Source organism: Anastrepha obliqua, chromosome 3, assembly GCF_027943255.1.
Source record: "Anastrepha obliqua isolate idAnaObli1 chromosome 3, idAnaObli1_1.0, whole genome shotgun sequence".
Classification (NCBI taxonomy): domain Eukaryota; kingdom Metazoa; phylum Arthropoda; class Insecta; order Diptera; family Tephritidae; genus Anastrepha; species Anastrepha obliqua.
Genome location: NC_072894.1, coordinates 111,835,264 through 111,850,338, shown reverse-complemented (window position 1 = coordinate 111,850,338; position 15,075 = coordinate 111,835,264). Strand labels below are relative to the sequence as shown.

General features: G+C 37.5%; 1 protein-coding gene across 1 annotated transcript; it reads left to right on the top strand.

The window, feature by feature from the left end:
• Nucleotides 1–5,068: 5,068 nt before the first annotated feature.
• LOC129240791 (digestive cysteine proteinase 1) lies at nucleotides 5,069–14,383 on the top strand. The gene is made up of 4 exons (XM_054876782.1): nucleotides 5,069–5,399; nucleotides 12,065–12,643; nucleotides 12,704–13,117; nucleotides 13,623–14,383. The coding sequence occupies exons 1-4, from the start codon at nucleotides 5,342–5,344 to the stop codon at nucleotides 14,231–14,233; spliced, it is 1,662 nt and encodes a 553-aa protein (XP_054732757.1). The 5' UTR covers nucleotides 5,069–5,341; the 3' UTR covers nucleotides 14,234–14,383.
• The last annotated feature ends 692 nt before the right edge of the window (nucleotides 14,384–15,075 follow it).

Sequence of the window (15,075 nt, the reverse complement as noted above, 5' to 3'; positions counted from 1 at the left end):
TAACAAAAAGGTGATAATCGTTCAAATGTACAGTTAAATAAAGTAGCTGTAGATAGAGCTGAACGAGTCAATATAGAATATTTGTTTTCGAGCGGCTACAGTAAATAAATATAATATAAGTGATAGTAAGTTTTATATTTGCTTACGATCTTTGGCATGGCAGCTTAAGTCGAAGTGAAAGTTTGGAGATATAACCTGCTTTGTTTAATTTTTGTGCTAGCTTGTGCCAGTAAACAATTATTAATTTTTTCTGAAAATTTAAATTATGAATAGCGATTATGAAAAAATTAAAATTGAGAATTAGGTGACTGGGTTAATATTTATGTAAAACGTTATTAAGAAATTAATTTCATTTTTTACTTAAGGCGTGAGAAACTTTAACCCCAACTAAAACTCCTATCGTCCAACTACCACCTACATACAAAGAGACTTGGCTACTGCGTCTGCCATGAGAATCCATAATTCAAATACATACATATTTGTTTCCGCAAGCATACGTCCCAGTAGTTTATTTGAAAGGAAGACTTTATACACTTCAGCTTCAGCTAATACCATTTGAAACCCTGTCGAGAAATTAAAGGGGGTCCAACTAACGAAACCAAGCCGAGCAGATCCTGTTGCAGGAACCTTAGGAGCATGAACTGGGACCCGTACTGCAGAAATCTGCAGGGTCTTCTTCCGGAAGCACCGCAAGAAAATGTAGATCTTTTAAGAGGAGTGTTAGATGAACTGCTGGAGACATTTACAGCTGCGTGTAACAGGGCCCTCGAGAGCTTTTGTCTACTAAGATCGCTCCCCGAATATGAAAAGCCGCCTTGGTGGACAACGATACGTTCTGAAATTAGGGCTTCGTGTAGACGGCTCTTTAATAGAGCCAGAAGAATTAAGTTCCCCTCGGAATGGGAACTGTACAAAGTAGGATTAGGAATCTACAAGTACGCAATTAGGAAAGCAAAGTGAGACTCATGAAGGAGATCCTGCGAAAGCGTGAAAGATTGTCATGATTCCGCGGAAGGTTGTCAAACGTAAGAGGAGTCACTCAAGTTGCCTCTCTATGCACATTCTCCGACAAACCCGAATTCGAGTAATATCAGCTGGGATAGTGTGCAACCAATTGCCCACACCCACAGCTGCTTGCTGAATAAGCGCCGCCTGGCTGTCACCTGTTCCCGATGGCATTATACCTGCTCAAATGCAGAAATCTGTGGAGGTATCTTGTCTTCTCTCAATCTACGCGAGCTGCATTGATAGGTGCTATATAGCCAGATCTTGGAGAGCTGTAAGAGTTATTACCATAGTCAAGGCAGGTAAAATCTCACATGTACCCCCTAAGCATTTCAAGCCAACCACTCTCTCATCGTTCTTGCTGAAAGCTCTTGAGAAGCTGATTGATCTAAATATAAGTTGTGAAATTCCTCGGGGGCGTTTATCATACGCTCAATATACCTATTGTTAAGGCAGATGGGTAGAGTCTGTCGAGGGGTGCCTGTATCAGAAAGAGGGCGACTTCCTCCACATTAAAGTGAGTTTTAACAGTGTGGGGAGCTTTTAGAGAAGGAGACTATTGAACACATTCAATCTAAATGTCTCGGCTTGGCAGCCAGACAATTGAGTTCTATAAGTTCTTTGACAGCCTGGGGCAGTTATCCAACCTAAATCCCATCAACCTTCATCATCATCAAGAGCTCTACCCGCTGGAGATATACATATGTATATATAAGTAGTTCGTATCACTTTTCTAGTCCCCCAATGTTTATCTAAGTATACATTATCATCTTCTTCTATTTCTTCCACTAGTTTGTCTTAATAAGAGAATTTCAAAGTTTTGAGTAGAAAATAATTGGGTGTCTCAGTTAGACTGCCTTCTTTTTGGTGACGGTTTTTTACACCATTTTTTTGCTTAGCTGATGTCATGTTTTAATATTGACAGATATAGATATTTTATTACAGAACTGAGGAATGCAAAAATAAAATTATCAAAACCCAGTACCGAAATTGTAAGAGTTGGCGGTTATGTCTACAAAATTATATGCAATTTTATAGGTTAATAATTCAAGAACAACTAAACTGAGCGGAATGAAGAGATGGGACTCTGCATTGATGAAATAGCGCCGGCACTATGACAAAATAACACCGTAAATTTTTGTTCAAAAGGCTGATGAGTATCAAAAAACAAAAAAAAAAAATATTTTACATATTTTAGCATTTTTCCTTTTCCTTTTGTGAAATATCACTGAGAAGATGTTTTGTGGAAGAGATTTAAAGATTAAAAAACATGCGAAATAAAATCCCCGAACGAAAATAAAAAGCAACCGAAGCTATTTATGAAAAATATAAAGCGTTTTTCAGTAAGAGCGCTTCAACTTTTTTTTTTTGAATAAAACACAAACGGATTGACTTTTTTAACTAATTTTTTTTTTATTATCGAGTTTGAACATATACATTTAAGTATGAAATTCGATTTCTTTTGCATGACCACCGCGTGCACGTTTTACGAAGTCCAATCGTTGAACCCAATTTTCGACCACTCTTTTGCATAAATCGGCCGAAATTCCAGCAATTTCAGGTTCAATATTGGCTCTGAGCTCACAAATCGTCGCCGGCTTGTTACTGTAGACCAATGACTTCACATAACCCCAAAGAAAATAGTCTAGAGGCGTCAAATCACACGAGCGGGGCGGCCATTCGACCGGTCCATTTCTGGAAATAATGCGCTCATCGAACTTACTCTTCAACAAATCAATTGTAGCGTGTGCTGTGTGGTTTGTGGCCCCGTCCTGTTAAAACCACATGTCGTCTAAGTCCATACCATTCAATTGCGGGCAAAAATAATCGTTAATCATGTCGCGCTATCGATTTCCATTCACAGTAACGTGGCGATCGTTCTCGTCAACGAAAAAATATGGGCCAATTACGCCGCCGGCATGTAAACCGCAACAAACAGTGATTTTTTCGGGATGCAACGATGCCTCATGAATCACGTGTGGATTGCTTTTTGCCCAGTAACGCATATTTTGCATGTTGACAAAGCCATTGAGCCAAAAGTGAGCTTCATCACTGAAGATGATTTTTTGGAAAAAAGTAGTCTTAAAGTAGCAGCAACAGAACGATTATTTTCATAAAAAATTTGCACGATTTGCAATCGTTGCTCAAGTGTGTAGCGTTCCATGATGAAATGTATACTAATGAAGTTTACAAATGACAAGCGAAAAATTAAAAATATTGCGTCGTTCGCCCTCCCTATCGGAAAAAAGTTGAAGCGCACCTATTGAAAAACGCTATATTTGTTGGAAGGGTTAGTTAGTAACTTTTATTAGAGAACAGGGAAAATATGTGATGAAAATGCAGTAAAGTAGAACAACTTAAAAAGAATAAGAAATAAAACTGTTTTTGTTTTCTTTTATAAAAAACTATGTACATATATACCAATTGCGGTCTCTGAGAAAATACCGACCGATCTGTGTCAAAAACGTATCGAAAAGTTTGATATTGTTATTGTAGCAGTATAAACATTGTCAATACCTGTATGGGGAATGCTGCTGCAGTGACACTCCTTGGGTGGTGGAAATAAATCCGAGTCGCTCCACCAACGTAGAACCGACTGTCGTAATTTTGCAAAAACCGGAGCTGCGTGCCAAAATGTTATCGCTGATTTCGTCTAAAGGCCGCTGTATATTAAAATGCTTTCCACGTCTTCCAACTTCTATCAACAAATGCCTCAGAATTACATGTCGTACCTTTTGGCCAAGAATACTCTCCAATATGGACTTTCTTCTGCTTACTAAAAGCTGTCTAATTAATTCCGAAATAAAAATACTAAAATGGAATTGAATTTGACACACTCGCCGTAGAGAAGACGATATGGCTGTCTAAAGACATTTTTAATGGAATCCACAAGGAAGTCAATGTAGAGGTCGCCCACGTCTAACTTGGATGTGCACAATCCCTACGAGAGTGCTTCCACCGCCACCTAGAACCAAAGCAGACACATAGCGGCTGACAGAAATCATTGGAGAACATTTGATTCCGCCTTATGCTCCGACAAGGAGCGATAAAATATGATGTTTTTCTTAAATAGATTTTTTTATTTTCATGTCATTTCATTTTCAAAAATATCAAAATGCTTTAAAGAATTTTGTCTCAGGGACCGCTAAGTGCCAAAAAGACATCGGAAATTTTGTGAAAACGGAAGAGAAACTTTGTTAAAAAGGAAGTATCAAAATATTATCGAAAAGCAAAAAAAGCGATTGTTACTAGCGACCACTTATTAAATATTTTATTCTTAATATAATCTGTATGGCTGCACTTCCTATAAAAAAGTCAGAAATTTTGAAATAAGCAGTTTTTTTTTTAACTAGAATTCCCTATTGCCTCACCCTATAGTGGCACGGTTTTTTTTATTTATTTTTTATTCAATACAAAATCTTCATGGCTGCACTTCCTATTAAAATAAAAAAGGCAGAAATTTTCAAATAAGCAGTTTTTTTTAAACTAGAATTCCCTATTGTCTCACCCTATAGTGGCACGGTTTTTTTATTTTTTTTTTTATTCTATACAAAATCTTCATGGCTGCACTTCCTATTAAAATAAAAAAGGCAGACATTTTCAAATAAGCAGTGCCTTTTTTTAACTAAATGCCCTATTGCCTCACCCTATAGAGGCATGAACTTTGTACAGATTTTTATTGGTTTTTCTGGGATTTTTTATTCTAAACGAAACCTTCATGGCTGCACACCTTATTAAAATAAAAAGGGCAGACATTTTCAAATAGACAGATCTTTTTTTTAACTAGAATGTCGTATTGGCGCACCCTATGGTGATGGCATGGACTTTGTACAGATTTTTTATTAGTTTTTCTCGGTGCCTTATCCACTGTAAATACGTACTATCTGTTTGAACCGCCACTGTTAGCTCTTCAAGCCTCCAAATCAGTCTTTATAAGAACATGCACATATGTACGTATGTATATGTATTTTGTAAGCGATTGAGTATTTTTGTTCCATTGACGGACGCACAACACATATTGAATTGTCAGAGGAGGCTTGCGTTGGTCTTGTAGCTGAGCAAAATGTTTAGTAGTGCGCTCACAGCGGCCGATAGAACACGGCACTAATTTATATTTGGAAAGGGGAAGTAACCTGATTACTCGCATTTACATATTTTCACACATATGTATGTGGAATATATTTTGAAACCTGTGGTGTAAAAAGAAATTATTGCTTTTACTTGGAATCGTGGAATTGCAATAAATTCGCTGTGAAATATCAATAAAACAGTTGCAAAAGTTCTGTGCAAAGCGCAAGTTTTGTGAGTAATCAGTCGACTGGTTTGTAATCACACAATGCGATTTGCGGTGATTTTGCTGATTGTGCTGGTGGCTTGCGGTCTGAGTGCGGATGGTAAGTGAATTTAATTAAGCGTGGAATTCTATAAAATTAAAGTCGAACCTACCTGTTTGTGTTTTTAAGTAATAAAAATGGTGTATTTAACACTAAGTGACTCTGCTCATTTTACATAAGTGTGTATGGATATGTATGTATGTAAGTTTTGTAGTTGTTTTTTATTTAATTTTGTTTTTTTTTTTTTTACTTTCTCCACACATTTTATTCAACATTTTCAGTAACTTCTTTTTATATTTGCTTTGATCTGCTCTTAATTTGTTTTTGTTTAGCTAAGAATCGTTAAAGCCGCCATTTCATCGCACTTTGTTTTTGACTTAATTCGCGAACGTATAATATGTACATATATACATACATATGTACATATGTATGTATGCATATAAATAAATTTAGCGGCGAGCGATATGGTAGATCTTAGTAAGGCATGTATCATATGAATACGAACGTATGGGTTTGAGTTCATAACCCGGCTTCGTTATATGAAAAACAAAAAAAAAATTACAATTTTTTTCTGTTACTTATTTGATAGAGAAACAATTGTAAATAGTTATTCCCCTTAAAGCTGCGTTCAGGCTAAATGGAATATTATTAATAATAGGAAATTCGCCAAGTTTTAATTTTTTTTGTTAATAAAAGTATAGTGGTCGTCAATGCCGAATGGGTTGGTTGGTTGGGCATGAAACACCAAATGTTAAGATAAACCTTTTTCTAGCAGCGGCCTCACCTCGGTAGTCTATGACTGTCCACGTCCAATTTTTCGGGAGGGTCAACTTCAGCACCATTTTTAAAATTATTAAAATTAAAACAAATTTTTTTTTCCATTTTTGTATGTAAAAGAAGTCAAATAAAAAACCTAAAAAATGTACATAAATATAAATTTTAATTTTTTTATTGCAAAAAAAAATTCCTGAAAATCCCCCACATTTTCGAGCTCTAGACCACTGGTACCCCTTAATTCGCTTTCGTGAAACCGGCCGTTAGCGAAAGAAAAGAGTATTTGGGTCTGTATGAAATGCGAATAAAACTTCCTTGCGAAAAATGGTTTACATTCATTGGTAGTATTTGGCCCGGAACAGAATAGCAGCGGGTTGACGGGTGGTGATCAGCTGAACCACTTCCGTCGGAAAATTCGGTCGGTTAAACACAATTGCGAGGGTCTGGGTATCAGCTGAGATTTTGTGGTTAGGATAAAATCTATTTTGTAGTGAAATCCTTTCATTTGCTATATTTGAGAAAAAAAAAACACTTTTTTCTAAATTATTGACAATTTTCAGGGCTTCGTGTGCAAATGTAATAAAATTTGATTTTTATTTGCCTGCTTTTGCTTGTAAACAAAACAGATTGTCATTAAGTGTTCAGAAAATCAACCCGCCGGAAAAAATATAATTATTTTGCCGCCGTAAAAATAAGCGACGGCAAGAAATTCGTCCATCTGTCAACAGCCTGCTTCTGGAATTCCCCACATTCTCCCATTTGTAGACGCTTTAACGCTGTCATGCGTGCTAAGGCATTTAATTCTTTTTTGCATTGTCTGACAATTTTTGCATTGGTTCATAGTGATTTATAGTTGTTGTCGCAGTAACTTTGCCCTGTCAGTGTAGTGTAAGTCACCTATCGTTTTCGTCTAGGGGGTCCAGAGGGAGAGGGGTGTTAGATGAGTGGGTTTGATGGGGCATGTGAAAAGGTGGTTAGTGTCGTGCGGGGTGCCTTCACAAGCCGAACATATGTTGAGTATGTCGGGGTCGATTGTGGATAGGTAGGAGTTTAACCTGCTACAGTATACAGAACGTAGTTGTGCCAAGGTTTCGCTGGACTCTCGGGGAAGTTGGAGCTCTTCGTCTGCAATGGGTGGTGGTTGGACTTCGATGACGGCATTCGGGGGTCGGGAGCTTAAGTAGGTGATAAGAGTCTCCCAATGAATGTCGTTGATTGTCTGTGTGTACACTGTCCGATCCAGTAGTTGTCGGTCTGTTTTGTCTTGGATCTCGTCCGCGTAATTAAGGAGGTGTCTCCTGACATACCTGGGAGGTGGTTCAGGCTCAAGTAGAGGTCTGCATGGGTGAGACCTGCGGTAACACCCTAGTAGGAACTGCTTTCTGAGCAGTATATTATACTCCTTCACAAGGAGCATATGGGCCTCGTCATGAAGATGTTGTATTGGGACATCAGAAGACATCCTGTCGCAGTTCTTAAGGCAGTGTTTTGGCAGGTCTGTAGCTTCGTCCATTGCGAATTACTGACAGGCGCAGCATAGTTTAGAACCGGCCGGCCTATTGCCTTAAATGTCGATAGCAACATTTCTTTGTCTTTGCACAAATTAGGATACTGCTCCGCTTTTGGCCGCAAAAAGTTTTCAATCAATGTTCTGTAAGAAGCTCCTGAAATCGATTCCGGCGTTTCATCCTCATTTTCGAAGAAATATGGACCGATAACTCTAGTGGCCATAACACCGCACTAAACAGTACATTTAGATGGGTGCAACTGATGTTGGTGTGTTGGATTTTCAGAACCCCACAATCTACAGGTTTGTTTGTTGACATAACCATTTAAATAGAAATGCGCTTCATCCGACATCAAAATATTATTTAAAAAATCAATTTGTGTGGCTAATTGTGTAAGAATAGAAAAACTCGATAATTTTAACGCGTTGTGTTGTACTGTAGGGTTCCATAATAAATTTCCGACAATTCAATTATAACCTACAAAAAGAGAAAAATAAATATAATAATCCCTACTAATATTATAAATGTGAATGTAAGTTTATTTGTTACGCTTTCACGGCAAAACTACTTAACCAATTATTATGAAACTTTGTACACATGTTTTTGGAGGTGTTAGAAATAACATAGGATACTTCTTATTAAAAAAAAAATTTTTTTTTTGAATGATAAAAAAATTGTTTGTCAAAAAATCTCAAAATTTCAGCTGTTTGAAATTTTTCTATATTTATTGTTTTTTTATTAAACAGTTTTATTTAGCTTGCCCAATTTATTTATTTGTTTGTTTGGGTCAAATTTAGTAATTGGAATTTTACCCTTTTCTTGATGATCTGATATTTGGTATTCTTCTGTTATTTTTATATATTTATATATTATAAAATATATAAAATTTTGATTTTTTAGGTTTGGTGTCATTTTTGTGGTTAGATGTCACTTGATTATTTTAAATCTTACCACTGATTTTAATTCTTACTCTGTTCTTCTTTAAAAATGCGTCGGAAACGGAAATCTGATCTATCTAGATAGGATTTTATCTCCTCCTAAGACCACGCTGACTGCCTTTTTCCACCTTTGTCAGAATGATACTTTTGCAAGGACATTATTGTACTCTGAGGTTCCCCGTTATTATACATGGAACACCTCAAAAAAAGAGTGGCATCGTCGTATTCAAGGTACACCTGTTGAAAATCAACCTGGGGTTAAAGCATCGGATGGTCTTGGTCGTGTCTATACTGTACATGTTACAAATTTCGAATGCTTTTGTCTGCGTACATATGTTATTGCATCATGTTAGAGGTCCAACTAGCTTTACAGAACTTAAAATTGTCAATGGTCAGGAATGTCAAACATACAGAGAAGCATGTGAATCTCGGCGATTGTTAGAAAATGATAATCATTGGGACGAAACTATGGAGGAAGCGGTACAATGTCGATCACCAGATAAAATCAGGGAACTTTACGCTACGCTTTTATCTTCTTGCGGTCTTTCTAATCCTCAAACTCTTTGGGATAAGTACAAAGAATAGATACATGGCCGAAGATATTTTACATCAACTGCAGCGAGTACATACAGATATGACTTTCAATGAAGATATCTACAACGAAACGCTAATTATAATCGAAAATAAGGTTTTTACAATGGTTGGAAAAAAATTAAATGATTTTGGAATGCAAAGCCCTCGACGAAACAATACAGATGACTTTAATAATGAAATTGCTCGATTATGATTTTATAGCACCGCAACATCAAGAAACAGAAATAGTCCCTCAATTAATTCCAGAGCAAAATCATGTTTTCCACCAAGTTTTACGTAAAATAGACTCCGGCAATGGTGGACTCTTCTTTCTCGACGCACCAGGAGGAACCGGAAACACGTTCTTGCTTAACCTATTATTAATGTCCGTCAGAAAAGACAAACAAATAGCAGTTGCTGTAGCTTCTTCGGGATTGCCGCGACGCTATTAAACGGCGGCCGTACAGCACATTCTGTTTTAAAATTACCATTAAATCTGGCACAGGAAGATCTGTAATTTCAGTAAAAATAGTTCGCGAGGTAGGGTGCTGCGAGAATGTAAGCTTTTAGTGTGGGATGAAAGTACAATGTCTCACAAGAAGGCTATAGAAGTTTTAAACTGGACTATCCAGGACTTGCGAGATAGTCCAGATATAATGGGAGGAATGGTAGTTTTATTGGCTGGTGATTTCCGACAAACCCTTCATTCAGAGAGGGACACCAGCAGATGAAATTCAAGCATGTATTAAATCATCATGCTTATGGTCGAAAGTTGAAAAACTCAGCCTGAAAACGAATATGAGAGTTCATCTTCATAATGACGTGGACTCGGGACTTTATGCAGAAATGTTGTTGAAAATTGGTGATGGTTGTTTAGACGTTGACAAAGAAGGTTATATATCACTATCAAGAGAATTTTGCAATTTAGTAGAAAATGATGTGGATCTCATCGCTCATGTTTTTCCGGAATTGCAACAAAATTTGAGTTGTGATCAATGGTTGTGCGCAAGAGCAATATTAAATGAAATAGTTTCTATTGAATTAATTGAAGTAGTTTCTAGGATCAACACTGACATTTTTAAAGAGGTGCAAAGAGAAATGGAGGAATATTTGTCAATGGATACAATTATGGATACGGAACAAAGTACTTCATATCCTATGGAATTTTTTAATTCACTTGAACTGTCGGGTGTACCGTCACATAAAATTCAATTAAAATTGATTGTACCAGTGATGCTTTTGCGAAATCTAAATGCTCCTCTGCTATGTAATGGAACAAGACTTCGGATAACAAAATTGGGCCAAAATATACTTGGTGCTACTATTTGAACAGGTATGGGTAAGGAAAAAATTGTCGCATTCCAATTATTCCCACTGACCTTCCATTCCAATTCAAAAGGGTCCAGTTTCCCGTCAAGCTTGGCTTTGCTGTTACCATAAACAAAGCACAGGGGCAGACATTGCAGGTAGCGGGAGTGCATTTAGAAAAGCCATGCTTCTCTCACGGTCAACTATATGTAGCATGTTCGCGATGTCTAATGCCCGGAATTTACACATATTTAATATACAAAAGACGGAAAAACTTATAATATAGTCTACAAAAATATCCTAGATTAATACTCGCCATTATATCTTTTTGAATTATAAGAATTTAAAATTATTTATTTTTGTTACATCGAAATATATATTATTTTAACATTTGTTGTTGTAATTAAATAAAGCATATTTTAAGTTTTTGAAACTGATTGTATGTAGTAATTTTTAAATACTATTTAAGGGGGTCCTCTAGTTTCTTGGGTCGAAAATATCGAATTTTTTTTTTTCATAAATCACATTTACAACATGTGTTAAAAGTATGTGCTGAATGATTTTTCGATATTCGAAGTGGCTCACAAGTTACGGCCTTGAACGGAGCAGGTATACTTAGCGCGCTCAACGCTGCGCGAACTTTGAAACGCGTTTTTCTCGAAACACTATTTTTCAAAATAGTGACCACGATATTTCAAAAACTACTGAACCGATCTTGTTCAAATATATACCTCATCTTTAATATATTATAAGCCAGCGATTGAACTAGGATTATCATGATTGCTTCGATAGTTTTTTTCCTATGAGCGAAAAAATTAAGAAAAAATAAGTAAAAAATAGAATTTAATTTTTAAAAGTGTATACAAAAATTAATTTTTGTAATTAAGAATTCATTCTAGTTCAATCGCTAGTCTTAAATATGAAGATTAAAATGTCGTTTGGTTTTTCGATTTCAGATAAGCCAAACAGCCGCAATCTTGGTCACCGTCAAGCACCTCTTTTACTTTATGTCTTCTTGTCGGCCACTATAACTTTTATTCTATTATATATTTTGTCTTCAAAAAATTTGTAAAGCTCATTTAAATGTTACCAAAGATTATGTGAACACAATGAGATTTATTATTTTGATCGTTTGCCCGTTAAAAATTATTGAAAAACCCGAAAAAAAACAGACGAAAAACTAGAGGACCCCCTTAAATCACATTGATTCAGTCCTATTGAAATGTAATGATCTTTGATATTTATTTAAGGGCTCCAACGCGAGCGAAGCCGCGGGTAACAGCTAGTAATAGTCATAAAATAAAAAAGTTATTTGTGCTTAACATTAGTAGGTCTTATTTGGCCCACCCTGTATTATGACCAAACACCCTGGCATTCCAACAACCACCCCCCTTTAATACTGTGTAAGGTATTTTCATAAAAGAAATGTGAGCGGGAAGTACCGCCAGTTTCCTGTTCGAAAGATATAAGGGTGAAAGCCTTTGGCTACAAATATTTTTATGATAGGACATATTACCGAAGTTGAAATGCGACTGATTCTTCGTATATTTCATATTCCAAGCTTAAACCCCTTTACACAAATCATATTCCTAAATTTTCATAACCATTCGTTTATATTTTTCAGTTTTCGCCACCAAACCGCCAAAATGGGATGAGACCTACATCGCCAAGGGCACGCTCTACATTCCCTATGCCGAAATTGCAGAACCCTTTTATGCCTGGTATGATAAACCAACAAAACGTTCCCGCATCGACTACTACGGCGGCATGGTGAAGACCTATCAGCTGGGCAGTGTTATGCCTTATGGCGTTTCACTTAAATTGGCACCGGTGACCACCGATCGGGAATTGAATAAGATCAAATGTTTGCAATTGAATGGCACCGCTGAGAATCGTGTAGGAATTCAAACCATCCTACCGGACGCTAGAAACTTCACGCTTTTGGGCACGGAAAACTTCCTCGGTTTCACCTGTGACAAATTCCGACTGGAGGAAGTAATTGGGCAAAAACGTAATGTCTATACTTTGTGGGTGCGCTATAAGAAATCACCACACTATCCAGCCTCACGCCAACCGATACCGGTGCGCTATGAGATGCGTGGCTATAATTCACTATTGGGTTCCCATTTCGATCACTACTTCTTGGATTATGATAGCTATGACCACGACGACATACCAAATGAAGTGTTCGAGTTGGATGATGGTGAGTTTGATGCCGTTTTTATTGCTTTCATATTTTCATATTTGTTATTTGCACTCATAGACATGGTTTGCGAACCCTTCCCTGGCCCCGGCATCGGACACTATGCCACATTCAATATAATGCAAGAATTCGTGCACCCTGCTGTGGATCACCATGTCGAACACGCTTTCGATCACTTCAAGCACAAGCATGGCATCAAATACAAGACCGATGATGAACACGAATACCGCAAGAATATCTTCAGACAAAATTTGCGTTTCATACACTCGAAGAATCGTGCACATTTGAGCTATACTTTGGCGGTAAATCATTTGGCTGACAAAACGGACGAGGAATTAAGAGCACGCCGCGGCTTCAAATCATCGGGCGTTTACAATACAGGCAAACCATTCCCATATGATGTTGAAAAGCTGAAAGACAATCTGCCCGATCAGTACGATTGGCGTTTGTATGGTGCCGTAACGCCTGTTAAGGGTAAGAGGAAAACAATTTTATTCACTTGCTAATTTTACAATTTTACAAGAATTTAAGAAGTTGAGCTTTTGCTAAAAAGAGCCTAAAACTGCAATTAGTGGTGCCGTAGCCATAACGTCATAGTCTTAACCATAACCATAGCCGCAACATTGCAGCATTTGTTGTTGTTGTTGTAGCAGCATATGAGCCCCATGTAAATGAATTCTCACCACCGTTTCGTCCCGCAGTATCGTAGAACGTTGAATCATCGTGTCAGCTGATACGGGCGTACGTTTTCGTTGGTGAGTGTGGGCACCATAAGGCACGGCGTCACTAATCGCAGTTTTATTGTCAGATATTTTTTAATTGCACTCATAAAAGTTGCGCCGAAATGCAAGCTTTTGTTGGTGAAAGCTTTCAAAAAGAGTTTAACTTGTTTGAAAATTAAAATTTTTGTACTTAGGTTCGGAAAATGTTCTTATTTTTTGACCTTACAATCATTATATATTTTTCTTTCACCCCTCAGATCAATCCGTCTGTGGTTCCTGCTGGTCATTCGGCACGGTTGGTCACCTTGAAGGCGCATATTTCCTCAAAAATGGCGGCAATCTGGTGCATCTCTCCCAGCAGGCGCTCATCGATTGCTCCTGGCAGTATGGTAATAATGGCTGCGATGGTGGTGAAGACTTCCGCGTCTATCAGTGGATGTTGAAAATGGGTGGTATACCCACTGAGGAGGATTATGGTCCTTATTTGGGTCAAGATGGTTTTTGTCATGTGAAAAATCTTACGCTCGTTGCGCCAATTACCGGTTTCGTGAATGTCACCTCAGGCGATTCGAATGCTTTCAAGATCGCATTGCTCAAACATGGACCACTCTCGGTGGCAATTGATGCATCACCACGTACATTTAGCTTCTATTCACACGGTGTGTACTATGAGCCAACATGTAAGAATGGTTTGGATGAGTTGGATCATGCGGTGTTGGCTGTGGGCTATGGTACAATTAATGGCGAAGATTATTGGTTGGTTAAGAATTCATGGTCTACCTATTGGGGTAATGATGGCTACATTTTAATGTCGGCACGCAAGAATAATTGCGGTGTAATGACCACGCCCACATATGTGGAAATGTGAGAGGATACGTATTCAAGTGTGGGAGGTGAATAAATATATTCATAATTACTATATGTACGTACATATACACATAAAATATTATTCTATTCCTAAACATATTTTTATGTAAAAATCACAGAAAAAAAATAAAGTACTTGTTTTTTAATTAAACGAATTTTTTTTCAAGAGGATCGGCATACAACCCGAAGGCACTGCACCAGTGAGTAGGTATTTGCGTAGAGAATAGACCTGATTTTTTGACGATATGCACATACAGCCTTGGCCAAGAGTATATATGTATAGATAATTGGTGCGTATACCATTTCTAGGTGTTTGGCCGAGCTCCTCCTCCTATTTGTGGTGTGCGTCTCTCCACAAATGGAGGAACTTACCGTTTCAAGCCGACTCCGAACGGCATATATATTTATGAGAAGCTCTTTCATGGCAGAACTACACTCAGAGGTTTGATATTGACTGCCGAGGGGCGACCGCTTTTAGAAAAATGTTTTTCTTAATTTTGGTGTTTCACCAAGATTCGAACCTACGTCCTCTCTGAATTCCGAATGGTAGTCCCGCACCAACAGATTCGGCGGCCAAAGTATTGGGCACCCCATTAATTGCGGAATTTTTCCGTGATTTGAAGGTGTATATGTGAGGTCTCGATCGCAGTAGTTGACATTCGTTTGAAGCGTAAAAATCCGTTTTTATCTGACGTCAAAAATGTCTACGTTCGTCCCGAAAAAACAGCATTGGCGGGCAGTCATCCTTCATTATTAGCTTTTAAAGAAAAGTGCAGCTGAAACGTGTCGTATATTGATCAATATTTAAGGTAATTACGCTCCATCAAATACAATTTGTTAAGA

Coding starts and splice junctions, on each gene's coding strand:
- LOC129240791 (XM_054876782.1), top strand. CDS start 5,342: ATGCGATTTGCGGTGATTTTGCTGATTGTGCTGGTGGCTTGCGGTCTG. Junction 5,400..12,064: donor TTGCGGTCTGAGTGCGGATG/GTAAGTGAATTT, acceptor TATATTTTTCAG/TTTTCGCCACCAAACCGCCA. Junction 13,118..13,622: donor TGCCGTAACGCCTGTTAAGG/GTAAGAGGAAAA, acceptor TTCACCCCTCAG/ATCAATCCGTCTGTGGTTCC.